The 26,984-nt window shown below is 42.0% G+C and overlaps 1 protein-coding gene across 1 annotated transcript in view; it reads right to left on the bottom strand.

The window, feature by feature from the left end:
* Positions 1 to 2,967: 2,967 nt before the first annotated feature.
* The window catches only part of bcar3 (BCAR3 adaptor protein, NSP family member), a gene marked incomplete at its 5' end in the record, with an annotated part of 60,111 nt that continues 36,094 nt past the window's right edge, over positions 2,968 to 26,984 (bottom strand). The window contains 13 exons of the mRNA XM_079221390.1: positions 2,968 to 4,334; positions 4,434 to 4,637; positions 4,816 to 4,927; positions 5,118 to 5,289; positions 5,925 to 6,040; positions 6,870 to 7,477; positions 8,112 to 8,318; positions 8,845 to 8,979; positions 9,302 to 9,402; positions 10,144 to 10,376; positions 10,639 to 10,755; positions 11,395 to 11,520; positions 12,807 to 12,935. Coding sequence (XP_079077516.1) covers positions 4,156 to 4,334; positions 4,434 to 4,637; positions 4,816 to 4,927; positions 5,118 to 5,289; positions 5,925 to 6,040; positions 6,870 to 7,477; positions 8,112 to 8,318; positions 8,845 to 8,979; positions 9,302 to 9,402; positions 10,144 to 10,376; positions 10,639 to 10,755; positions 11,395 to 11,520; positions 12,807 to 12,935 — 2,439 coding nt within the window. The 3' untranslated portion in view covers positions 2,968 to 4,155. The remainder of the gene's footprint in view (positions 4,335 to 4,433; positions 4,638 to 4,815; positions 4,928 to 5,117; positions 5,290 to 5,924; positions 6,041 to 6,869; positions 7,478 to 8,111; positions 8,319 to 8,844; positions 8,980 to 9,301; positions 9,403 to 10,143; positions 10,377 to 10,638; positions 10,756 to 11,394; positions 11,521 to 12,806; positions 12,936 to 26,984) is intronic.

Here is a 26,984-nt window from a genome sequence, read left to right as displayed (position 1 = left end):
CTCGCATGTCCGTAACGTGTCCCAAACTTGATCGGGCGTTTGTGTCTGTGCCTTTAACTGCAACTTTACGTGTGTGTGTGTGTGTGTGTGTGTGTGTGTGTGTGTGCATTGGGTTGAGTGTTGAACGCTGTCATCCTCATATTTGAATGGAAGCATGGGTATGATATATGTTTGTGCGTTTAATATAACTCAGAGTTCCTCGTTGGACAGATAGAAGGACGGTCAGGTGAACACAGGACTCCTCTACTTCTCTCTCTCTTTCTTTCCCCACACTTCCTCTCTTTCCTTCCTGGGGTTGTAATACCACCAGTTGACCAGCAGGTGGCAGTTTCCCCTCACCAAACCACAGCTCAGCTCCAGCCGGACTGGGCCGCTTTGACACCAAACATGAGGAGGAGCTCTATGGAGTCAGACTCTGCCTTAACACCCCTTGTTGTTTCACTGTGGAGGGATTATTGTTATTCCACACGTATCTCTGGACGTCTGCCCTTCTGCCTGACTACATCTCCCATCAGCCACCTGGGCTCTGCCTTTCCTCCCTGGGGAAAAATGTTTGTCAGTTGTTTTTGTGAAAGTGACGACACACGCGTGTATCAACATGTTTATGGAAGGCCAAACAGGCCCAACGCGTGTAGGATGCTGGCCTGTTTGACTCTCCATACGCATTAATATATAGACGTGTGTACGCTGGTTTTTACCGTTGAATGATTTGTACATATTAACATCTTTCATGTCATGCTGAATGTGTTCCCACGGTGATTGTTTGTAGGTTTGTTTGATTGACACTCTTCACGAGAGACTACAAGGTTTAAATTGACCTGATGCACTTTTGCCCTGAAGTCTGATTTAAAATGAACGAGTTAAAGAGTGAATAGGTGAATGAGGGTCTGTGTTGCCCGCAAAGAGAGGTGTGAACTTTATGAATGACCACTGTGTAGCAGCGAGAAACGGAAACGTCTCTAGTTAATTCTCTTCCTGATGGTTTTTATACTCTTTTTGTAACTCTTGCCGAGCAATGACCGACTTCTGTTGTGCATGATTTTCTAGATTCTTTGAATTCATTCGTCTCTCTGTTTTAACCATTCACTGTATTTTTTATTTTTTCAAGAGACTACCAAAACTACACATCTGAAGAAAAGTTTGACTTCCTTTTGATGCTATTTAAGTCAATAGTGCCACCAATGGTTCGCTGCTTGTAGATCTAAACAGCAGGGGGCGCCGCCTCAGTTGTAGTCAAGCTGTGAAATGTACAGAATGAAGCTGTCGGTGTTGTTACTTGAACTTTGGTCACGCTTCTCTACATTTTACTCTCCGATCTGTGACTTTTCTCGGACCCGGGCTAGCTTCAGGTGTACAGTACAGACAGGAGAGTGGTGTCAATCTTCTCATCGAACTCTCTGCAAAAAAAAAGTGAACGCAAATGAAAGTGGTCAGTGTCACTTTTTGCTTTTTATAACCAGTTCTCTGATGACTTCCTGTTTCCTGCAGCGGCCTGCTTGTGATGCCTCAAATCAAATTGAAGCTACATGTTAAAAAAAAACAACTAAACTATGATATAAGATGTGTGCAGTTAAGTGTTGCATATTAGATTTATTTAGTTCGAGTGGCAATACAATCGCACTGTTCATTCCAGTTTCTCCCATGAAGCAATTAGGGCTGCAACTGATTGTTTTTCATTATTGATTCATTGTGTTTAATTGTTTAGTCTATGATGTGTAAAATGAAATAGTAAATAATGCCTATCAAAAGATTTAACAGCCCGTGGCGATGTCTTCCAGTGTTGGTTTTGTTCAACAAAAAGTCCAAAACTCAAACGCATTCAATTAATATTGATATAAAACAGAGAAAGGCCGCTTATTTGAGATTTTAATGTTTTTGCTCAACGACTAACAGAAAATAGATTAAAACAAATCGCACCACTTTCAGCACTAAAACCAGAACCTTGCTTGTAATTCTAAACGTGCACTCAGACATGAACACGTACCCGTAGTGGAGTGAACGATAAAGGTCGCGACCTCTGTCCTGCTGAAGTAGTGTTGCTGTGAAGATTCTTGCAGGACATTTTTTTTTTTTTCTAACTCTTAAACAAACTCCAAATATTTCATCATCCCAGAGTTCCTTCTGTAGGCTCATCTGACATGTTTGGAGTTTAATGTCCCTTTAATCAAAGAATACATCATGTCAGGGGAAGGCAGCAGCTTGGACATGAGCAAATTCACCAAAAGTCCCATTAACAGTTCTTTTTCATACCCATTAATATACATATATAAACTGTTAGCTAAGTATTATAATAGCCATTGTGCTGTATTTCTGAATATTATGCAAAAACAATAATAAAGCAGCTTTGAGATGAATATGCTGACGTTCTTGTCCACTCGTAACGGTTCCTTCCTGAAAGCTGCCGAGCTGCTGTGAGCGTGGTGCCGTTTAGCACCCAGAAAATAAAAATAAACCAGACGTCTTCTGCATTCCTCTTGTTTTTGAACGCCGATCATCATGTCTGCCCTGTGGAAACGCACCGATCGCTGTGGATAAAGATAACAGCAGCAGGTACAAGGTGGTTCTGCAGGATATTGACATCCATGTAAATGTGTTTTATCCATGTTGTATATGTTGTAATAACTAATGGCAGTACTTCTCTTTCCATATTGTGCACATCTTTTTACTTCAAATGTTGTCAGACACTATGTGAGAAAAACATTTTCTTTTTTTTTCCTTCTTCCAAGATATTGTCTAATGAAAATAAACGGCATTGAAAAGTGGATTTGTCTTCTGTGACATTTTATCGGTGCAGAAGTGATGAGAACTCCTGACTCGGCCAGATGGGACCTTTAGTTTATTACTATGTGACATCAAGGGTCAAATAAAGTATGTTAGTCTGTCTGTTGCTTTATAACCAAACACAAACCTTCAAATGTGTCGTTAAAGTTTTCAAGATTTGAATTAATTTAAAGCCAGTCGACCTCGTCAGATCGTACACCACATTTATTAATTCTCAGCACAGTAGTTCATCATAATAAAAACATAAAAATCATCAACGTCTATTTTTCAGTCAGTCATCTACAGAAAATATGTACAGTCTATTATTAACATGCTAATATTTCAAATATGTACAACTTTAGTCTCATACATGTTAACCGACTCATTTCTTTCAGGTGCAGGAACACAAATATCCTCCTCCTCGAGCTACATTTACACATACATATGTACAGGAAGTTTAAATTGCTGCTACAAACAGATGTTCTGCTCCTACTGTATGTAAATACTGTAAAAAATAATAATAATAAAAAAGGTTTGCTAAAGTTCGTCTTTGTCTTCTGATGATTTGGTGAAAAAAGCACCTTGTGGAAACCTTGATATTAATATTAAATTAATATATGTCACTGTATATATATTAACTATTTATTTTTAGATTTCTTTCCAGTGATTTTGTATCAAAGGTCACAAACAGATAAATGCAGCCAGCAATCTCATTTTAACTTTTAAATACATTATTTATATCCAGACAATATGCACAGTCGTTGACTTTGAAGGAAAATGTCCTTCTTCAGTTTATGAAACTATTATCTGGGTTTTATTATAACGCTGAATTACCAGGAATAAATACATGGTTCTTTAACGACTTGAAGGGTACGTTCTTACATTTTATAGTTGTTCTCTTTTGGTCTAAACGTAGAACGATGTTCTCCATTAACTGGAATGTCAGAGTAAAAATAAAACACGTGCCTGTGAAGGAAAAAGCAACATTTCTACACCAACGTGTCCCTTTAAGCCTCTCGTCTGCTCTGCTCTCACACAAGTATCAGTCACTCCCTTTAAAAAAGGTCCTTGTTAGTTTAACTGTGACCAAACGCTGCTTTTCACCATTTATTTGGGGGATTTCTTTCACCAAAACATGGGAGAATTTAGTAGCCTGTAGATTCTGCATCTCCTGATCTCAGCACTGGAGTAAAGAAGTACAACGTAATAATAATCATCTCCATCTTGACTCTGCTTGTGTGTGAGAGCGTGAAGTCTGACGCTATGTTATAATCTGTGAATTGTGCAGAGACTGTTGGTAATGTGCATTCTGAATAAACTTGTGTTTCTTTGACGTGAAGTTTTACTGGACATTGACTTGTCTGACGTCCGATGGGAGCCGTCGCTCATCTGAAGTCAGATCACGGTCTGTGTTTTGGGCGGGGGCTCCAGTTTCCGGGACAACGCGGTGAGGATGAGGTTGAATTTGTTGTAGCGATCTGATTGGTTGACTGAAGCTCCGCGGCTTCCCCACAACAGCCGCAGCTGAAAGTCTGTTTTAAACACCTCCAGCAGGTCTTCATCGCACGGGAACCCTGAGGACAGAAAGAACACAGCTGTTGTGTTAACATCTTCTGTTTATTACATTACAACACATGCATGTCTTTGTGTGTATGTATTTTCTGTTTCTTTACCTTGTAAGATCTTCTGCGTGTTGGCCGTGTAGCTCTGTGCGTTGTGTGCGACGGCGCGCGCGGCCTCCAGGTGGCGCAGCATGATGTCACAGCCCTGGTCGCTGGTCTCCCAGAGCTCCGCCCCCTCTGGGGTGATTGACGGACGCTCCATTAGAGTGAGGAGGGGCAGCAGGAGGGGGACGCAGACCACCGCAGGTGAGGAAGCTGCAGGAGGAGGAGGAGAAGGAGGAGGAAGAGGAGAGTTATGATTGAGTGACTGCTTCCACACGGCTCTCAACATGGCGGCGGTTCATTGGCTCTTTGGTCGGGAAGTAAAGTCACAAACTGTGATGTAGATCCCAAAGTGTTACTACTTCATACTGATAGTGTTTGTGTTCAGTACCTGTTCCCTCATACAGATTCTTGTAGAAAGGTTTGAGAGTTTTCTCGTAGCTGATGGCGGTCTGTGTGTAGTTCCTTCGGAGAGTCGTCCATGTTTCCTCCAGGCGGCTGATCTGCAACAACAACACACACCAACTGTAAGAGTCCCAAACTATCATGAAACCATCCATTGTATCCATGTCAGATGATTTAATGCGATCATGCAAAAGAAAGACACATGCTTGCCAATAAAGTGTACTATATATCAAGTTTGTGTGTGTGTGTGTGTGTGTGTGTGTGTGTGTGTGTGTGTGTGTGTGTTACCTGTGGCAGGTCCAGAGCTTTCATCAGCGCCGTGAAAGCGAACAGGTCGCCCACCGCGTCCTTCAGCTCCAACGCCACCAGGATGATGCGATTTAAGGTCGACGCCCGCTCGTCGACGCTGCCCGTGCATCCCAGAATATCCACGGCGACGCCTATCGCCATGGTGTGGTGCCTTGGAGACGGAGGAGACGAGGGATATCAACACCAGCGGGGACAGAGATGCATCTTCTCTTTTGGTTTCAATCAAGGCTTAAAGACTATGAATCATATTGACGTCTTTAAATATCAGTGTTGGTGCAGATTGTTGTGTCAGTTTCAGTGAAACCAGTTAAAATGCAAACAATTTTGAGGCCCTAAAGGATGAAAGTACCCAGAATCTCACTAAAAAACATACACAAAATGTCTTTTATAATTTCTTTACTGAAATAAAGACAATTTCAAGGTTAAAATAAAGATATATGAATCCAGATATAGCGGTATATGTGTATATATAATCATTCTTGTGACCTTTGACATTTGTCTGGGACCCTGAGGAGAGCTGTGCTGAGCTAAAAGGAACTTTCTGGCATGTTGGTGTACAGACGTGAGAGTGGTGTCGACCTTCTCATCTTACGCTCAGAAGACAACGCCCAGAAATGTCAAACTACTTTTTTTATGGGGACTTAAACTTCCTAAAAAATGTGTTACTTCATTCTGTATCTGTGACGCAACATGATATCTGTTGTGTGTGTGTGTGTGTGTGTGTGTGTGTGTGTGTGTGTGTGTGTGTGTGTGTGTGTGTGTGTGTGTGTGTGTGTGTGTGTGTACCTTTCCATCAGGTCCAGCCTCAGCTGTCGACCGTGTGGAAGCGTCACCAGCTCCAGACCAGAAGACACGCCCATCTGACCTTTAACCTCTGGAGTCACTCCGACTATCCTCGCAACCTGGAGACAAAAAGAGGTTTAAAAGAGGCATTTAATCAATGACATTTAGTTGTTTTACTTTCCTCACTTACTCTGTTGTGTCTGTTGTGTGTGTGCTGATGAGGTGTAACAGTGTGTTTGACTCAGGGCTGTTTTCTCTCTGACTAATTATTCTGCGTCAAGAGGATCATTTTATAGCATCCACTGCAGGATAGCAATCTGATTGTGTGACACAAACAGAGGAGCTGTAAACATCTTCTAATTAAGTGTGTGTGTGTGTGTGTGTGTGTGTGTGTGTGTGTGTGTGTGTGTGTGTGTGTGTGTGTGTGTGTGTGTGTGTGAACGTCACGTGGTTTTAATATGACTGAAGGCTTTATTAATGGTTAATAATGTATTGGATAGGTAACAATCCTTTGTCTGGTGTTTATCCTCATGGTTTATTAGGAAGTAATGTATCAATAATGAATCATTAATGATTATCAGCATTTATATTCTCCATTATTACCAAATACAATATTTAAGATCTATAGCGTTAATCAATTATTAATGGTGTGATTATTATATTGTCTGTCTATTAGAGAGCACTGACAGGTTTGACATTCTCAAATTGATATCAGCCTAAAAAACATTACGATGAGGGTTATGAGAAATAAAAAGGTGAAAATGCTTTGCAAATGGGTTCCAAATCAAATGATCCTCCAACATTGTGTATTATATTATAACTGCATTATAAGATATATTGCCATTCAATAATTACCATGAATTAATTTGTTGAACTGTGTACGTGTGTGCGCCTGTGTGTGTGTGTGTGCGTACGTGAGTATGTGTCCGTGTGTGTGTGTGTGTGTACCTGGCAGTCGGCCATCAGCAGGTGTCGGGCGATGCTGTGGTGGTCGTGGCTGAGCAGCAGCTCCTTCGCTCTCTTCAGCACCACCATCTCCAGCGGTTTGTTCTCCGGCGGCAGAAGTCGGGATCCGAACTCTGCCGGCTGAAACGCCGACTCCGTCTCCTCGACCGGCCGCTGGAAACTGCTCCTCCTGTCTTCCTCCTCCTCCTCCTCCTCCTCCCTCCATGCGTCCTCCTCCTCTTCCTCGCTGGTGTTTTCTAAGGCGGCGATGGCGTGATGGTAGGAGCTTCTGTCCAGTCCTTTCCTCCCTCCCTCCTCCTCGCCCTCCTCTCTCAGCCTCTCCACGTAGCTGCAGAGTGGAGGCAGGATTTCGAGGTCCGCGGTCGGGTGAAGGAGGTCTGATTCCTGCCACTGCAGCGGGCTGCCTGACCTCCGGTCCGCAGGGCTCGGCTGCAGCCGATCCGTCCATCCCGTGTTCGCTCCAGGATCCGAACCCTGAACAAGTTCAGCAGGGGAAAGCACCGAAGAGGACGACCCGCGAGAGTCTGCAGGGCGGAGCTGATGGAGGAACTTCAGGGGTTTGGCTGGAGGTACAGGAGGGCCCGGGGTGGCTGTGGAACAATCACAGTGTTAACAGTTGTCTGTTGTCTTTAATGTCTTTTTTATATTTATCTTGTTTATTGTATATTGTGTATGTACATGAGTACGAAGAGCTACGTGAAACCAGAGTCAAATTCCATGTATGTGTAAACACACATGGCCAATAAAGCTGATTCTGATACTTTTAATTCCTTCAGAACTTTAAGAGGAAGTAGATCATAGATCTAGTAGATCATAGATCTACTAGTAGTAGTCCATACATTACGGTTATTAAAGTAAAATATGAGCACCCGGAGCAATTCAATTGGACTGAAAGCGACTTCTAACCTTTCGTAAACTTAAAATAAATCAAATAACTTCAGGCTGAAGGATACAGTACAATTTATAAGCTTTTCTTTTTTTATGAGTATAGCAACGTCGTAATTAATGAGCAGCAGTTACTGTTTCAGAGGCTCTGTGCTGCTGTTTCTTCACATTTAGACTTTAAGTCTTCCTGATCTCCATCATATCTGCGTAACTTCCCTATCAATATCATTTGTGCACAATCTTTATATTTGTATTTATTTAGTTATAAAATATACATATTTCCTGAAACTATTTTGAATAACAGTTAATGTGGATGCATTTCATGAAAGATGAAGTTACCTTCAGTCCTCCAGGGCGAGCCAAGCGTTTCCAGGCACGTGAAGTCGAGGGCGGACGTGGAGGAGGAGTCTGAGAGGCCGGAGCAGCTGGAGGGCGGAGCCAGAGGCTGGAGGCCGGGGGAGCGGGTCAGGCGAGCCAGACGCACCTTGCTGGGTTTGGGAGGCGGTTTGGGACACAGCTGGCTGTCAGAGCCCCGGATGGCCTGGCCTGTAAACACGTCAACAATATGTTTCATCAGACAGACGTCATCGCTTATTCTTGGAAGCAAATTGAATCAATGAGTGCGTTTGTATTAAAGACATATCTCATCTTGTTTCTGTGGCAGTGAACCACATAAGACCACAGTTTCTCTTTTCATTTACTTTACTTTAAATGTAATTTCTGATTTGCATGCAAATAATAGCAGGAGCCCAAAAGGAAAGTGCCTAAACCTTCAGGTTTGTGTGTGCTTTTGATCTCACGAGCGATAAGACTGCTGCACCGTTGCTGTTGGGACGTCGTGCACTGATTGATTTGCCAGCGACAATAAGCTCTGCATTCAGTGTTTTGCAGATATGAACTGAATTGGGACAGAATGCTTTGCAATTTGATGCTGAAGGAAGCCAATGAGATATGGCTGGGTGAATGTTCTTTGGCTTCAACAATATACTGAACTAGATCCCGTAGAAGCGGAGAGGCTTTGTAATCGTCATTATTTGTGTTACTCTGGATCTTAGCCTCCAGATCTACCGACCTGCCAGAAGCTCTGCAGATCTCCGTGGGAGAGACGGGCTCAGCACCGGCTCACTGCCCGTCCGGAAGACCGGAGACTTGGTGTTTGGGCTCGGGAGGAGAGAATCAGCAGACCGCTGAGGCTGCGCTTTGGATCCTGGGAGATGAAGGAGGAGCCGACAGGAGAGGACAAGTAGAGGTGGTTACAGAGAGAAGAGACGAGAATAAAGGGGAACGAGTGTGTCGGTGAGAATATATATATTCAACGAGAAAGGGGAAGAAAGGAAACGAGTGATACAAATTATTTGATTCTATCTCACAGATCACGTTTTGATTTTTAGATTTTATCCTCCACAACAAAAAGTGAACAATAGCTCCATCATGCTTCTAACAAACAAACAAACTGTATTATCACTCTTACTCTGAAAAGACTGATGTCTGTCTGCAGTGAGATTGTCAGATGTCTCACGTTCACTTACCAAGCGGCAGGTAGCTTTCTGATTGGTGCGCCTTGAGTGGGCGTCGCCTCTCCTGGACCTGATTGAGGCTTGCTGGTTGGCTGCCACAGCGATCCTTCAACCTGTGAGTGAAAGAGGACGTCAGTAACTAATATTATAGAGACATAGTTACACATAAACATGAGTAAAGGAGGAATACATCAAAACGTTAACATGGTGAGAATAAAAAGGGACATTAAAGAGAAAGAAACAACGTTTCTCTTCCTCCTTTCCTATACTTCTCTTCTCTTCTCCACCTCTGTGTTCGGTTCTGCTCTGGACCGCATATTTATCTTTTCTCTTCACTCAGACCGACTCCATGCATTAAGCTCTATTCACTCGTGAAATGACACACCTCTGTTCCTTTCGGCTGAGAGAGTCAGACATGCAGTGTCTGTATTTATAGAGGTCTTGAGACACGTATGGAACATGTCGTATATATACACAGCCAACCTGCCTGGGTGATGAATGTAAACAGCTCGAGGCGACGCGTTAAAAGCAGGAAGGGATTTAAAGGAATGATTTAAGTCTTTTACAGAGTGTGAGAGAAAGAGAAACAGAGAGAGAGAATGACTGAGGAAAGACGGGTCTCCATTATTCAAATTTAGCAGACAGCATGTTATTTGGTCTGTAGCCCACGACCCACTTTCAGTAATGGGCTTGTGTCGCTTAGAGCTAAAAGCATTCTTTTTAATGTGGTATTTGTCAAAATGTAACAAATTACACGTGCTCAATGTGTGATTGTCCAGAAGCAACAAACGCATCACTGAGGAGCATTGCCGTTACTCAGCGTGCTCGTGTTGGCTTTGGAGGAGAGTACCAACCGGAGCTGGCTGCTTCGGCTCCCTCCGCTGTCCCGGCAGTGTGTGCCGTGCTGCACGCTGGTTGCGTTGTCCGGTGTGTGTCCGTTGGTGATGTTGAGGCTGAGGCGCTTCCGGCTGCGCCGCTCCTGCAGCATGAGCGCCTCTCGGTGATGGCTGGACAGGCCGTACTTTTCCTCCAGGCAGCGGAGCGGCAGCCCTCTGTTGATTGGCTGGAAGATGATGGCTCCGACCACCTTCAATGCACGGACAGACGTTTTCTCCATCAAACGTTCTCTCTCAGACAGTGGAATATTACGTTCATAACTAATTCTTTTGATGGCATTTGACATCTAGTCAATGTCAGCAGAGGAAGGTAGTGCACTTACAGCTTTCTTTAAGTGTCTCACATTAGGAAAACGCACTAACTCCCATATATTACTGAGCACCAACAAATCAACCGTGTCAGAGAGCCTATTATTAAAACTGTTTATGTGTCAAATATTTCACCAAACCCACCTGAGAGACCGACTTTCTGTTGCCGACATAGTATCTTATGAGTGCCGGGACGTTGTCGAACCCTTCCCTCTCCAGCCGGTACTCGACTCTGGAGTAGGCTTCGTTCAGCATCACGACCTGCAGGAGAGATGTCATATTTATTTAAAAGAGACCAGTACAGTTCAATCATAAATTTCCCCATTTGATGCACTGTACCAGATTATATCTTCAGCTAATTTGCATCTGTAGTCCATTGACAGGTCATAACAAACATAACACAACATCAAACGGTACAGGATGAAAGACACAATACAACATTATACGTAACACACAAGACACACAATACAAAGCTACAGAGCAGCACATAAATCAATTTGAATTTGAAAAGAGTCCCCAGGAAATTGCAAATATTAGAACAAAATCTAAACTGAAAACACTTTTTTGAGTCTTGAGCTTTCAGCGTCTTGCTTTGATTGTATGACTGTTATTAAAATAACATGAACAATTGAGAAGATCCCCATATCAGACTTTGCAGGAAATATTTATGATGGAGGGAGTGTAGCTATAGAGCATGAAATGAAATGTTTGCTGTCTTCAGTGAAGCCAAAACAAATACACACTAGCATCAACAGTATCATCTGTTTTCATTGGTCCTGTTTTGATGTTCATTATTATCATTCTGATCCTGACCAGGACATTCACAGGACTCTTTAGAAGTGTAGGATGGACTTCACCGGCGTACCAAAGTATTACACTATACACCTTCAAGTGTTTTACCTTCTTGTTGATCTTGAAGTGCTGGGCAGCATTTCTCCACTGGCAGGTCAGAACGTAACTTCCTGGACTGGACAGCGAATCACGGATCAGGAAATCTCCGTCACGCTGCACCAAGTTTTCTGAAACCTGGAGCAACACAGAAGATTACATATGGGCACACACACACACACACACACACGCACACACACACACACACACACACACACACACACACGCACACTGTGTTTGTTTGTCGTCCAAACATTTAATTAAATCTAATAAGGGTCGGCTGTTATACTGTTACATTCTTTATGAGCTCAGTGCCGGCTGGTTTTCAGAGGTTACGTAAGTCATGAAGATATTTAAAGCCTCAACCTCTCACAGAAAATAGAATAGAATCACATTTTTACATTTATTGTTTAATGTTCATATGGGAAATGTGCTCTTTGACTAATTTTAAACCTTTTTTTTTACCTTCCACAATGTATATACATTAATTTCAGCCAAACCCTCCTGACTGTCAGATTAGTTTTACACTTTTCTGTTTTGTCAAAGTACTGTTTTCCACAATTTTCATAGTTTTCTATTAAACAATTAATAAAGGAATTGAGAAAATCAATGAATTAAGAAAATCATCAATCGATAAAGAAAGTAACCTTAAGTTGCTCCAAGGAAATGTTGAAATGCAAAACTCACCAGTTAAATACATTTTTCATTCAAAACTAAAATGTGTATTTGGGTTTGACAGGTGATTAATGAGCTGTAAATGTTTTGTTTTATTAATCTTCATATCCATCACACTCTTGTGAAATGTAATGCCTATCCTCTCTCTCTCTCTCTCTCTTTCATGCACACACGTGCACACACATGCAGATGCAGAGACAAACACACACACACACACACACACACACACACACACACACACACACACACACACACACACACAGTATAACCCTTTACGCACATTACAGACTTTAATTAAGCAAGTGTTTGTATAGTATATATTGGTAGTTTAGTTTAGCCAAAGGAAGCAGCTTATTAAAAATGATTACATCTCAGAGTAGCTTTTAGAGGGAACACATAATCTCTCTCTTTCACTCACTCACACACACACACACACACACACACACACACACACACACACACACACACACACACACACACACACACACACACACACACACACACACGCCATACAGAGAGAGCTTTTTATGCACTGACCTTATGTTATAGCCCAGGCCCCGCTGCAGAGGCCACCATTTAAGTTATAATTTTCCTGTAAGCACTGTGTGTGCAGTGTGGCAGTCTAATAATAGGTGATCTGGTTCAACAAGTTTTTAACTCGGCTTTTAAAGGGAGGGACGCATGACTCAGATGTATGTGTGAGTGTGTGTGTGTGTGTGTGTGTGTGTGTGTGTGTGTGTGTGTGTTACCTGTCTGGGTATCGCTCCGTGGTACCATGCGTGGCTTCTCGGCTCCTCACAGTTCAGCTTTAGTTCTTCCTCCAGCTCTCTGCGAAGCTTCTCTGAGGGGCAGTCCACGATGAACTGATCTCTGGAGAACTGCCATGAAAAATATAGAAAAACAGAGAAGAATAAAGTGGCTGACCTCTATGGACTGACACACAGAAACAGACGGCAGTGTCTTCATTCATCCATCCACAGCTTTGATGATAGCTAAAGCGGAAAGTTTCCTGTACACTATCTACGATCTCAGATTTATCTTGAAACGGTGGTCTCGGAACGGTGGTCTTGCAACAACAACTAAACACTGACTCGTCATTTAGACCTCAGTCACAAAGCCAAAGCTAAGGCTAAAGCTAAAGCTGAGGCTAAAGCCGAAGCTAAGGCTAAAGCTAAAGCTGAGGCTAAAGCTAAAGCTGAGGCTAAATCTAAAGCTAAGGCTAAAGCTGAGGCAAAAGCTAAAGCTAAGGCTAAAGCCGAAGCTAAGGCTAAAGCTAAAGCTGAGGCTAAAGCTGAAGCTAAAGCTAATTATTCCATGTATTGATAGCAATATAACCTACGTCAATGCATTTATTGGTATTGATACTGTTACTACTGGTACAACTGCTGCTACCACTTTTACAACTACTACTTCTTTCAGTAATACTCATAATAATAATAATAATAATAATAATAATAATAATAATAATAATAATAATGATAATGATAATGATTTCATTTTAAACACAAAATTCAAGTGGGAAAGAGCCAAGGTGCTACAATTTAAAAGCCAAATTAAACTGCACAGTAAACACCAACAGCAGCAGTTTAAACATATGTGATGAGGCCCAACTACACTTATATAACATAACATGAAGGATTGAAGAAAAAACTTTTTAAGAGCCGTAACAGAAATGGGAACTTTCCTAAACAAGAAGCCATCAGACTTAAAAAAAAAAGTTTTACCTTCCAGCCCAAAATGTATAATTTGCCTCAAAGGATTTAACAATCCGTGAACCGACAGCCGCAATATGAACTTAAATCCAAACTGATTGAAAATAACCCAAAACACAGATGACAGGGAGAATGAACAGTTCAGATGAGCGAGTGATTGATCAGTTAAATCCAGACGGCGAGCCCAGACAGTCAAATAAAAGAGAAGGACAGAACGACCTGGTGACAACCTGCTGGGATGCAGAGTCGGCCCAACCACCCGCACCACAACACACACACACACACACACACACACACACACACACACACACACACACACACACACACACACTTACATGGCAGCTGCTGGGTCTTTGCATCGCTCCCGCTTTCTCCTTCAATCAAATACACACTTCATATCCAACACCTACAAACATTAAGCAGCTCGCTCTCAAGCGCACACAAACACAAGTCCTTTTTTCAGTCAACATGCTGCTCTCTCTCTCTCTCTCTCTCTCTCTCTCTCTCTCTCTCTCTCTCTCTCTCTCTCTCTCTCTCTCTCTCCTCTGTGATTTTCCTCTTGTCTTTTCATCCTGACCCCACCCAGCCGCCCAGACCTGCCTTCATACACACCGTCACCTGACGCACATAAACACACACACACACACACACACACACACACACACACACACACACGCACACACACAGGTGACGCATACACTTCCCTCTGAACTTTCACTTAGAGTTGACAGGTGAAACTAGTTTGTCATCTGTGCTCACACTGCTGAGGATGGCTCTACTGCAGGTCCACAGTTTTATGATACTATAACGCTAAATTGTATATTTGCATCTTGATTGGAGCGACCATTCAAAAAGACACTGAAACGTGAAGCCTCAAAGACGCTCTGAAGAAGACTTTGATCCAAACCTGCACGGATGAAGAGGTCCAAGGCAGAATGATCTGACAGTGAGTTACAAGTTACAAGAGTGTCGACATTAACACACACACACGCACACACACACACACACACACACACACACACACACACACACACACACACACACACACACACACACACACACACAGAGGGAATTATTGAAAATGAGATGGAAATGGAAATAACTCTATAATGTCGCCATGAAACTGAAACCTTGTGCAAACCTTTTATCTCTTTACTGCTTGTTCTCTCTCTCTCTCTCTCTCTCTCTCTCTCTCTCTCTCTCTCTCTCTCTCTAAAGTCATTACAATAGACCCCTCTGCCCTCAGTCGCCACACCTTCATATCTAACAGGAAATCAGCGTATCCCATTACAGCTTCTACACAGGACACAATAGACCTTCATGATGCTCGAGCACTGATTTTGTTTGTTTGCAGTCTGACACAGAGGAAACGTGTCAGTGCAGCCCGACTGTGTCGTAAGATTGTGTGTCTGTTGGTGCAGCGGTGGTAGTAGAGGCCGCCATCATGCAGACCTGCGGTTGCATTGATTTCACTCTTATGAAATCAGATCATATGTTCAATATGACTGCAAAGTAGTTTGGTCACGTGCAAACTGTGTGTTTCTTTCTTCTTCTTTTTTAAACGACTCGATGAATGAATAAATCAAATGTGAAAATCTCAATTTGATTATAATTTGCAGGAGAAACATTCTGTAGTTGGACATTGTTCCTTATTCTTTACTTTTATGTTACCAATTTATTCAACGGAGTCTGACTTTTCAGTAACCTTTTGGTTTTAGTATCAACTGTTTAATCTGGAGAGTGGAGGATAAAGAAAATTATTTAAAAAAAAATATTAAATGACAGTGTGGATAATCTAATATACAACAATATAAATGTCTTTAAAAAATAATAGCACATCGTTTATAATGTTTTAGGTTTAAAAAAAACTAAACATATATTTATATATATATATATATATATATATATATATATATATATATATATATATATATATATATATATATATATAAATATATAAATAAATAAATAAACTTTAGCACTTGAATCCAGAAGATAAACTATAATAAACAACAACATTGTGCCCATATTGCACCATATTGTAACTTCTATTACCAAATGTAACTGAGGCTCTGACCATCATTGGCAATTTGGAGATCAGTGTGTCACTTCATTATCAATTATTGATCATGTTAGGGCTCGCCAGAATGGTTTCAGCTGTTGTACCAAGTTGACCCCAATTTGGTGGCACTAGCAGGCGAAGGGAGGCAGACAGGAGAGAGATGCCCTGTACTTACGATTCAGAGGTTGCATCACCTTTATTTTATTTCACTTTTTGTTTTGGTTCTCTGTCACACGTCAGCTAGAAGAATGTCCCAACCGTGACTGGGCAGCGTGCTTTTCCTGTTGGACCGGCGTTACCCAACACAACACAGAGACAAACTGGTTCTGAGCGGGATGGACTGAAAGCACGAGAGCTTGCTTCACTTTACCTGGTTGTGTAGAGCGCTGATCAATGACATGTCTTTCTTTTCTTATAGATTACAGTCACATCTGTGATTACATTCATTGCAATAAAATGGATCGTGTAGAAGGAAGGATGAACAGAAGAAGAAGAAGAAGAAGATATATATATAGAGAGAGAGAGTAAAGGAGTGATGAGGGAGAAATGGAAGTGAGGGAGAGAAGGAGGAGAAATGGAAATGGTGGGTGGGAGTGTTTTTTATAGGCTGGCCTTTAATAAGGCCCTGCACTATGATGTCATCCTCAGGGAGCAGCTGCATTTATACTGTACCACCCTGTGCATATGGACCACAGCAGTACAGTACAGTGGACTGTACTGACCCAACGGTCTTTCCTACATCCTTATTTCCTCTCCTCTCTTACTTCTTCTCTCAGTGCTATCATGTCCTGATTGAGCCACTAAGACACCTTCACTGCCTTCATACTGCATGGCAACACGTACCATGTCTTCATGGGAGATACTCTACATTAATGAACACTTACAAATGTCCTAATATCTGATTATGGCAACAGTATAGTGCATTATAAACCATGTATTTACTATGTATATATTGCTTAGAAACACTAAATACAGGGAGTTAAAGGATATGTTACCTCATTTATCGGTTGGCTGTAGATGAAAAAATCACTTCATCCAAAATGTGGAAGTTTGAAAAGCAGCCTTGTGGAGCTTGATGACAAAACAATTGGAGAAAGAGAAACACACTACTCTGTCACTGAGTTCACCTAATTTGGATAAAATCCAAATGAATAAATGTAAACATACTGAATTGTTTCATACTGTAAGAGAAGCATTGAATACAGCTCTTAATAGGATTCCTAAAGTATCTGTATCTGGTCTATAAGACACTCATCGGCCCACAGGCCACAGTATGAATACGTTCAAAGATGAATACAATACATTCAAAGATTGTCACAGGACCATTGGGCATGTAATCCCCTCTCATATCCATTCTCTCCAATTTTTAAAAACACTGTCTCGCCAAAACAATAATCTCTGCAATTAAAGTGCAGCAGTTTTTAGACAGACACAAAACAAAAGGGTATTGTTCAAAGAAAATCCTGTTGGATTTCCTGGCTTTTTTTTCATGAAGAGAAAGTATTTCCTTAAACTCTTGAAGGGTTTCTGTGTCTACGGTGGGAGATGATGCTCAGATTCAAAAGCAGCTCTTTTTGTTTGCTGTGACAATCCAGTCTGAGCCGGCGTGGACCAATCAGAAGCAGCGGACCGCTCGGTAAGCTGCTTGTCCTCCGAGTTCAGTGAGGTTAGGACAAATAACCTTGAAGCATTATTATTTAGATTCCTCATCATCTCACACACACACACACACACACACACACACACACACACACACACTACTGGACGCTATAATCCGTTTTCGCTCAAATCCCACGTGTACTGCATGTGTACTGCAAGAGAATTGGAGATTCTTGGATGAGACTATTGACCTACAATTTAAAAAAATCCACAATAAGGGTTCAACCTGAGAATAAGCAGGATGAGAAATGACGAAAGAGCCTTAAAGCTATGAAAATAATGCTGTAACGGGCTACAGGAACAAGCACAATGTAAATCACGTTAGTGGAACACCAGGTGGATCAAAACTATATTACTGCAGGTTTAAAGGAAGGTTTTCTAGTCTTGCCATTCAAGTGGTGACTTTCATTACAATTAAAATAACAAGTTTGGTCTGCTGTTAATCTGGTAGTTCCTCTTCTCGTTATCTTTTTCTTTCTCCCTTCAGTTTCCGCCCCCCTCCCCTCCCTCCCCTCCCCCGCCTCATGGCACTATGGTTTTTGCTGTTCCCAGCTACTGCACTGCATAAATCCATCCAGCTGTCACATTAAGTCAGTGTGAAGGAGTGCAGCTCCACAATACATGCAGGAGGAAAGTGAAGGAAAACTTTAGATTATTCAGCAACAACCTCCATCTCTCCACCTTTCACCCACAATGAAATGTTTTGCAATGCTGAGGAAACTCGATGAAATTGTATTTATTCCATTCCACTATTTGAATAAATGAATGCAGGACACAACGCTGCTGTCTCTCACTGTACATTTGAGCTGATGGACATTCTCAAGGCTCTTTCAGGCTAATGAGTCTGAATCCTTTGATTTCAAGGATCTCGACATCTTGGAGCCATGATCACAAAGTCTCCACTTTTCCTGTTTACTCACAACTAGATGGACGCTTCTTCCTGTGTTTAGGCCGGGAGGCGTCTGACTGGTGGGTCTGGGACCGAGACTGAGGGGTCATCATTAGAAACATCTCTACGATGCATAGCTGTGCATGTGTGACTGTGCGTCAGTCAATGCAACACATCTAGGATTTGTAGTTATTTAATTGTATTACATTGAGGACCGAGGCAGGTTACATTTTCTGAATGTCTTTTCATTGCAAACATTTGAGAAGCAGGTTAAAGGCCGGTAGTTTGTTGGTTTAAATTCCTGGACCCTCTGTGTATTGAGTGGCTTCTGCAGCTCGACATCAGGTTCCCAAATCTGGTGAGAAGCCTTCACAAAATAGATACATACACCTCATTTATTTTAGGTGTATGTATCTAACCGGCCTGGATCACATCTGGTTGTTGCCAGACTTAAATTAAACAACAATTGAGCCTGGGAGAGGTTACAGCTTAATTGTTTAAAGATAGATTTGAGTGCTTGTATTTGTTTGTGTCCCATTGGGAACACGTGTAATCTGTTGTATACAATGACTTTAAAGTGCTGCTCTAAGCACATTCTGCACAACATATCAGATAATCTGCTCAATCGTTGCCTCATACACTGTTAGGGATTCAAATGGGTCAATGGGGTCTCTCGTGGTTGAAGTACAAGTTAGTTTTGATCCACCAAAACAAGAAGCGTGCTCTCTGTGAATAAATGGCAGCCTCCCAAAGAGACAGATGGAGGAGAGAATAAAGACGGGAGTGAGGGAAATGAGAATGGAATAAAACCCCGGGCTCTTTGGAATCAGATGTAAAGACGTGAGGAAGACACAGATAGAGAGATACAGAAAGAAAAACAGAGAATTGAGTGTGTTGGGGGAAAGATGGAGGGAAAGGCAGCGCTGGAGGCACATTGTAGAGCCAGAGAGGATCCGATGATACGGCGACAGCACATAACACATGCAGATGACAAGTTCCCATCAAAGGAGACACCCAGATGAACAGATTGATTCTCTCTGGAAAGAAACCAACAACTTTAAAGATCAATATCAGCATAAATTACACATTTCCTGCACTAGACAGTTGCGCAATTAGCACTAATTCCAGTATCGGTCTGTTAGTTTCTCTTTGAATTCAAAGCTGCACACGGACTGTTCCACTGAGAGACAGTTGGATTTTGAGTACTTTCTTTGTTCATGTGAGTTAATTATATGAGGTAAGAGGAAGCGAAGAGTTCAGCCATTGATCACGAATCAAAGTTTCCTCGGACAACGTATTTGAATGTTCAATTCTTCGAGGAAAGTTTCAATTCACACTCTTCATGGAATAGATGTTCAAATGTCCATTTTCCTGAACACTTTGAGGGCTTCTCACGTTCATTGGCCGGGAGTTTAGTTTAGTTTTCATTTCCTTTGTCTCATAATGTCTCTGGGTGAGAATTAAAATGATTTCCTGTGAATGAGGAATAGCAACAGCTGCAGGGAGGCTGAAGGAAATCTAAATTAACGAAACACAATCAAATTAAACAAAAGCCCAAATATAATTCATCATTTTCCCACGGACCCCCTCCCATGTGACATGCATCCACATACGTTTCCCTTCATTTGGGCTCAGGCTGCCTCTCGACAGCTGATGTAAATGGGCCCCGGGACGGCACAGAAGCGACCGGCTCGTCCACCGGAGGGATGAACCCCGTCACCTCGCTGCTCGCTCCATCCAATCAACTTAATGGCATTCATGCGCTTCACCGACGTCATAAAGAGGACAAACTATCCCAAGTTAGTCATTTATCATCCTCATGGGGACCATCACCCTCGTCCTGGTACCTCTACGCCTGGAACTATCTGTGTCCCACCCTTGCCATCACACACTGCCCTGTCTGTCCGCCGGCACTAGTTATGGATGACGGCGGCTATATATCTCTCGCTCGCACACACAGGCAGACAGTCACACAGTCGGTCATTTATGAGAGCGTCTGGTCCGAGTAATAAAAGCCCAGTGTTCAACTCCCAGTGTGAGGGGAAGAGGAGGACTATTCAGTGGGATTAGATGGAAGTGTTGCCATGCACAAATTGTTTTCCACCCTGCAATGTGGAGCCATGTGTCTTTTTTGGTAATGTCTTTTTTTAATGTCTCTCTTTCTGCGCTCTCCTTTAGACGACAACAACAGATAACGGGAGCCCCGAAAAGCCATGCTTCCATGACAGCAAATCTCCAGATTTTGTGGTTATTCATGCACTGAATGCACACACACACAGACACAGACACACAAACTTAAACCGGGTAAAGCAGAAATAAAGGTGATGTGCAAAGGCTGCAGCAAACACACCTGAACATGAGCACTTGCAGAAACGCTTGCCATAAAGGATTTCACACCAAAAAGATACCAAGACACTGACACACAACATGGACACACACACTCTCCCCTTTCTCTCACCTTGGCAGTGATGACAGAGTTCTTGTGGTAGAAGCAGCACAGAGCGGCTGTCAGGGTCTTGAGGTTGCATCCCTCGGACATTCTTGTTAACTTTTCCTTTGCCAGGACTAAGTAACTAACTGGGTAACCAAGTGCTGCCTGCAGCTAGCTCCCTTCAGCAGTTAACACCCGCCCTAGTCACCTTGGCCACACGCCCCGAAAATGTCAGGTCCATTAACAGAGTCCCATTGGCCTCTTCCAGGGAAAACTTCCATCAAGGAGTTCCCTGAGCTGAAGTGAGCGACACAGTTTGCAGTGTGGTCACTTGTGATGTAAATCCACTACAATAAGTCAGAGTCTGCAGGAGAACAGAGCTCAGGTCCCAACACCCCATCAGGATGAGCACTGAAGCTGTCACCCTCCTCCACAGCCTCCCGCAGAGTGAACCCTCCACTGCTCACTCGGCTCTGGAGGTCCTTCCCTTTGCCCCGCCCCCACACGCTCCATATATGGGTGGGAGAAAGACCCATGTGATCTGGTGTGAGCCAATGGTCTGTGGACGGACTGGGAGTGGCCCAGAATCTCTCTCTGGCTCTTGAAACATATGGATGATGGATGGAAGAACATAAACAAAGGCACATGGATAATAGTGCATATTTTGCATGAAGCTCGGGGAGCTTATAATATCTCGCCCGGACAAAATATCCCTCTCTGCAACTTTTGATTCCCTTGGGCTCGAGATCTTTTGCATCTCGGGCTGAAACTAATTGTTTTCTTTATTCATGAATCTGACTATCATGTTGTTGATTTATTGATTAGTTGTTTAGTCTATCAAATAGTTTAAACTGCCCATCACGAGTTGATATTTTCAAAATGGACCTCAACTTCATGGCATTTAGGTCTTATATTTGATATACAGTGGGTGTGCGAAATACAGTGGATCTCCGGGGGTCCAAGATTCCTTGATTGCCACTTCTGACCCCTGATAGCCTCAATTACAAAATGTTGTGGGTGTCTCTCAAACCAATTATTTGTCACTCGCAATTGTCACTAAAATGTCTTTTAAAAGCGCAAACTGGAAAACATGTACTTACAAAAATAAATAGTGAGTGCTAGAGATAAATGACACGCCCTGCTTCTCTCACTGCTCTCCCAAAGTACAGCTTCTTTTATTTATTAAAAACAACCCCAAAAAAGAAAATACATCACTTCCTGTGTTGGCAAGATTTCTCTCCCGAAAATAACCAGACACTGACAACAACTATGTGAAAACAGTTAATGGCAAGTGGCTGTAAATTCAATCCCCGTGTGTGTGTGTGTGTGTGTGTGTGTGTGTGTGTCCTACAGAGTGACGCTGATAAATAGCTGGCCGTTTGTGTTACATGACTAGTGAGCAATTACTCCCACGCACTAGTTAAGTGCCACAGCTTTCCCACCAATTCACACACACACACACACACACACACACACACACACACACACATGGGCACCCAGAAAATGCCCAAAACAAGCAGATACACGCACAAACAGCCAGTTACATCAACAAAGATACACACACAGACACACACACACACACACACACACACACACACACACACACACACACACACACACACACACACTTATGTCAACCACAGCAGCCCCAAATCACCAGCTAGGCTAAACGTCCACCTTAAAATACACTCATCCGTCGCTCCAGGAATGCTCTGGAAAAACAACGAGGGACAGAAATCGGCGCGCTGAGGTTCTATGTTTTCTATTTCTATCTGTTTGTTGTTTCTTTCAAATGAACTAAAGAGAGCAGAGCTGTTTCAGCAACTTACATCGCAAGGGAGGGGAAACGATTAATTGGTCATATTGAATTTAATTGTTTTTTGATAGGTATTTATTGCATAGTGGAGCTGATACGAGAGGAAATGATGAGCCATAGTTTTATCTGTCCATTGTCTGAGTTTTTGTCTCTTTTCTGGTTAATTCTATATTGAGGAAGACAGTTGTATATTTATATAGTTGATAATAAGTTGTACTGCAGTGTGCCCATCTGTTGGCTTGGGCAGGAGGGATCTGGTTGCTGTACACTTGTGTATAAGTTGACATTTAATGCAATTTATGTTGTTGCCTTATGATGTTATTTAATTTAACAGTCGTATCATTTTATCATATACTCGTCCTCACCTTTAAAAAAAAAGAATGTAATCCAGAAACGTTTACTCAGAGTGCATTTTAACTGAACAAACAAGTACTTTTACATTAAAATGTATTTTAACATAGCTTCTACTGCTAGCATGCCTACTCTCACCGCCGCTAATCTTCCACATTTCTATCAAATTGTGTGGTGACAACTATTACACACATACGAGCAAAGCACGCTGCAGAACATGTAACATTCTCAACTTTTTACAACTTTCCAGCAGTCTTTAAAATCAAACAAATGTCGGGGCTTTGAACACATCCACTGATTTCCTGACACACTTTCAGTCCCAGCGTCTGCTTCAGTGTCCTTCTGCACCAGTCGGGCATTTCAAATCCCAGAGAGTGAACGTCAGCCCCCTGGGGGAGTCTGAGTGTGTGAGTGTTTTAATGGGTCATCGATCAGTAATGGACTGTGATTTGGTGACAGTCGTATTGATTTGTGCAACGTGACGCCTGTACTGTGCGAGTCCTCGTCACGTCAGAAAAATGTGTGTCGTTGGTCGGTGAAAAGAGAAAGCAGATCCACAAGTTTGTTTGGGGTCACAGCCTCCAAGTATTTACAATGGCGTACTGGAGGTGATGTTATATATAGATGCAATGCATCTGAAAATGTTATATCACAGATTTCCTATATTTCATCGTGGGGAACATTTAGTTAATCTATGCAAAGTGGAATAAACATTTTGTCTGAATAGGTTCAAACTGTCTTTTTTTCCCCACACAGTAAATCAGTTGTATGTGTGCTTTATACTCGTTAGACTCAGATGCTAAACATAATCCTTTCTGTGCCTCCGCTTCAATCCAAACTTGTTCTAAAAATATATGTATACCTTTATAAGCAAGATAATATTAGCTGACACTTAAACTAGGACTTGGAAAAACCCAAAAGCATATTGAGATTATGCACATTAGTTTAGGTTTTGTTGATAGCTTTGAATAACTTTTTTTTACCTATTTTAAAATGATTTATGAAGAGAAAATATCAAAACTCACCCCGGAAATACAAACTGATTGTACACCGTAGGAGGCAAGTTTCACCAAACCAACACTTTATACAACATGTCATAATGAGACATGTGTTTGGATAATAACTCAAGAAACATGGTTTACATTGTGATTCTTAATATATGGAGTCTGATACATGGGTTATACAATAATAATAATGACACATAAATAAAGAAGGTGAAAGATTCTTAAAGTGGCAGTTCATGGTTTCTACAAAAAAGTTGGTTATTTAGTACTTAGCTCTGATTTAAAATCAAAGCAATCTTCTTAAATTTACCCTAAAAAAATCCAGTTCGGTGGCTCATTGTTCATTTACTGTAGCGCGCCTTTGGCTTGCTGGCCAGTTGCCTGCTTATAGGCTGACAAACTGGATGATTGATTAGCTGTGCAGCTGATTGACTGGCTGGCTGACACGCCCGCAGGCCGGTTAGTAGAGCTGGATGGTTGGCTAGCAGCGTGACCAGCTGGTTGCTATTTGAAGTCCTGCTGGCATGCTGACAGACTGGTACGATGATCCTGATGAATGTCACACTGCTGTTTGGACTTCTAACTGGCTGAATGACTCCTGATCCATTTACAGCTGTGGGGATCTGTCTAATATTGTAGTACCTTAATCTGACCACTAGAGGTTACCAGAGCTCATCTCTACCTTCAAGCGCTCCTCCAGCACAGCAAGGCACTTTTATCATTTTAGAGATGAATTAATTTCAGTAAGTAAACACTTGAATGAATGCTTTGATAACTAAACTATGCATGTGTGTGTGTGTGTGTGTGTGTGTGTGTGTGTGTGTGTGTGTGTACCGTAAGCTTTTAAATGTCATCACTTTGAGAGTTGAAAGAGTTTGCAATCCACGACCACACACACATAGACACAGAGCATTATTGTGTCTTCAAGCTCTCTCATGAGGGGAGAGCAACTTGATGTGTTCCACTCAAAGACAGAGTGGGAATAAAAGAGAACGAGAAAAAAGAGGGAGAGTCATTTAGAGAAGTCTGAGTCAAAGAAGAGTTGTGTTCATTCTGAACTACAGAGGATTAACAGCTGGTTTGACTCTCTTTCTTTCTTTCTTTCTTTCTTTCTTCCTATATGTCTCTTGTCACAATCAGTCAATTTGTTATCAAAGAATATTGAAAATATGGAGTATTCTCCTACCACCTATTGTAGCAGAAAGTATTGTGTTTGTTATAATAGATAGACAATTTTGAGTCTATTGATTGCCAAATTTCCTTCCACCTTTCTACTCATAAGAACATCCTTTGGCATCATTCATCAAGACTTTCAGCTATTCCGTTTAGTCAGGATTCTCTGGGTGTTTCTTGCTCTGATTTATCCTGTGGGAAATTTGTCCCAATCTTTCCTAATTCCCCTCACAGACTTGAATCGGCCTGCTTTTTCCCAACAATTGTAGCAACTTTAGCTCCATGAGCCCCACTGATGAGTACATTTGTTCTACCTAACCTAACATCTGGTGACACATCAGTTTGGATACTAATGTTTTGCATTTTATGTATGGTATAAACTGCTACATACATGTGTGTACCGTAAAAGTCGGGTTATAAGCCGCTACTATGTTTGATGGGTGTCCCCGCTAGTTCCCCGCTGTAGCCAGCTAGCTCTGCTGCTAGCTCTCCGCTAACTTCCGCTAGCGCTCCACTAGCACTCCGCTAACTTCCGCTAGCTCTCGTTAGCTCTCGCTAGCTCTTGCTAGTTCCCAGACAACCACCGAAGGTAGCGGTACCAGCCCCGGCTCGAGGGGACACGGGCAGTAGCAGCGGGGAGCTAGCAGCAGCGTTAGCTTGCTACAGCGGGGACAACCACCGAAGGTAGTAGCGGCTTGTAACTCGTTTTTTTATGATATTTATAGAACAGCTTTTACATTCAACCCACTGTCTTATAACTTTTGTTAAAAGCTGCTAAATTGAGATTTTTTTTAATGTTTCTACTTCATTTTAGTGAGGGGGAACGAGCAAACCAGACAATACTCTGAATGTATACATCAAACTGCTCTGGAAACGAGACCACAAGGAGAGATATTGGCTTACAGTGGTATCTTTATACGATTGTTCTCCACAGAAACTTCTTTCCCTGCTTCCATCCATCCTACGCATGTGTACTGTACAAGACGGCGCTAAACCATCTGTTGCTAGTTAGCTTCACAATGTTTGACAATTCTCCCATTGGAAAGGCTCACACTATCATCCTATCATCCCTGACGAACAACACATCCTCCCACCCGCTGCAGGGCACTCTGGCAGCTCTGCACAGCACCTTCAGCCACCGGCTGATTCATCCCCGGTGCGTGAAGGAGAGGTACCACGAGTCCTTCCTTCCTGCTGCTGTCAGGCTGCACAACCAGCTGAGCTCGCAGTTGACCAAAAAAACCCTTCAATCACTTTTTTTTGTCATGACATAGCACAATGTGTAACCTGTAAAAAATTGCAAATAAAACGATTGAAAGAAATAAAGAAAGCACACAGCAGCACACGTACACACACACCTGAGCTCTCAACACATTTCTTTTGTGCTTTCATTTTCTTACATAAACACACAAGTTGAAATAACTACATGAATTAAGATGCTTAGAGCTGCATTGTTTGCAGGCTTCTTGTGTGGTTGGCAGTTTTTCTTCTGAATTGATTTATTTAGTGTTTCACAATGTGTTCTTGAAAACATACATTAAAGTTGGCCGTGAATGAGGAAGAAAATGGCTTCAATTAACGCTATTAACTGTTATTACAGTTTGTAAATTATTAAATTAAAATGTCTTTAGAATAATCACACAAAAAAGTTCTCATTTAATTTCTATTAATTTTACAAATTAAGTTCCTCTTCCAAGTTTGTATTAGTATTTATTTTACTAGTTTATTTGCATTTTTCTGAGTGCATTCAGAAAACCATCCATTTGTTCTCTTTTCCTCTCACTCATAATGAACTATCACAGCTCACATTAGGCGAGAGGTCACTCATAA

The sequence above is a fragment of the Taurulus bubalis genome, assembly GCF_910589615.1.
Source record: "Taurulus bubalis genome assembly, chromosome: 7".
In the NCBI taxonomy this organism is placed as follows: Eukaryota; Metazoa; Chordata; class Actinopteri; order Perciformes; family Cottidae; genus Taurulus; species Taurulus bubalis.
This window is presented reverse-complemented; position numbering and strand designations above follow the sequence as displayed.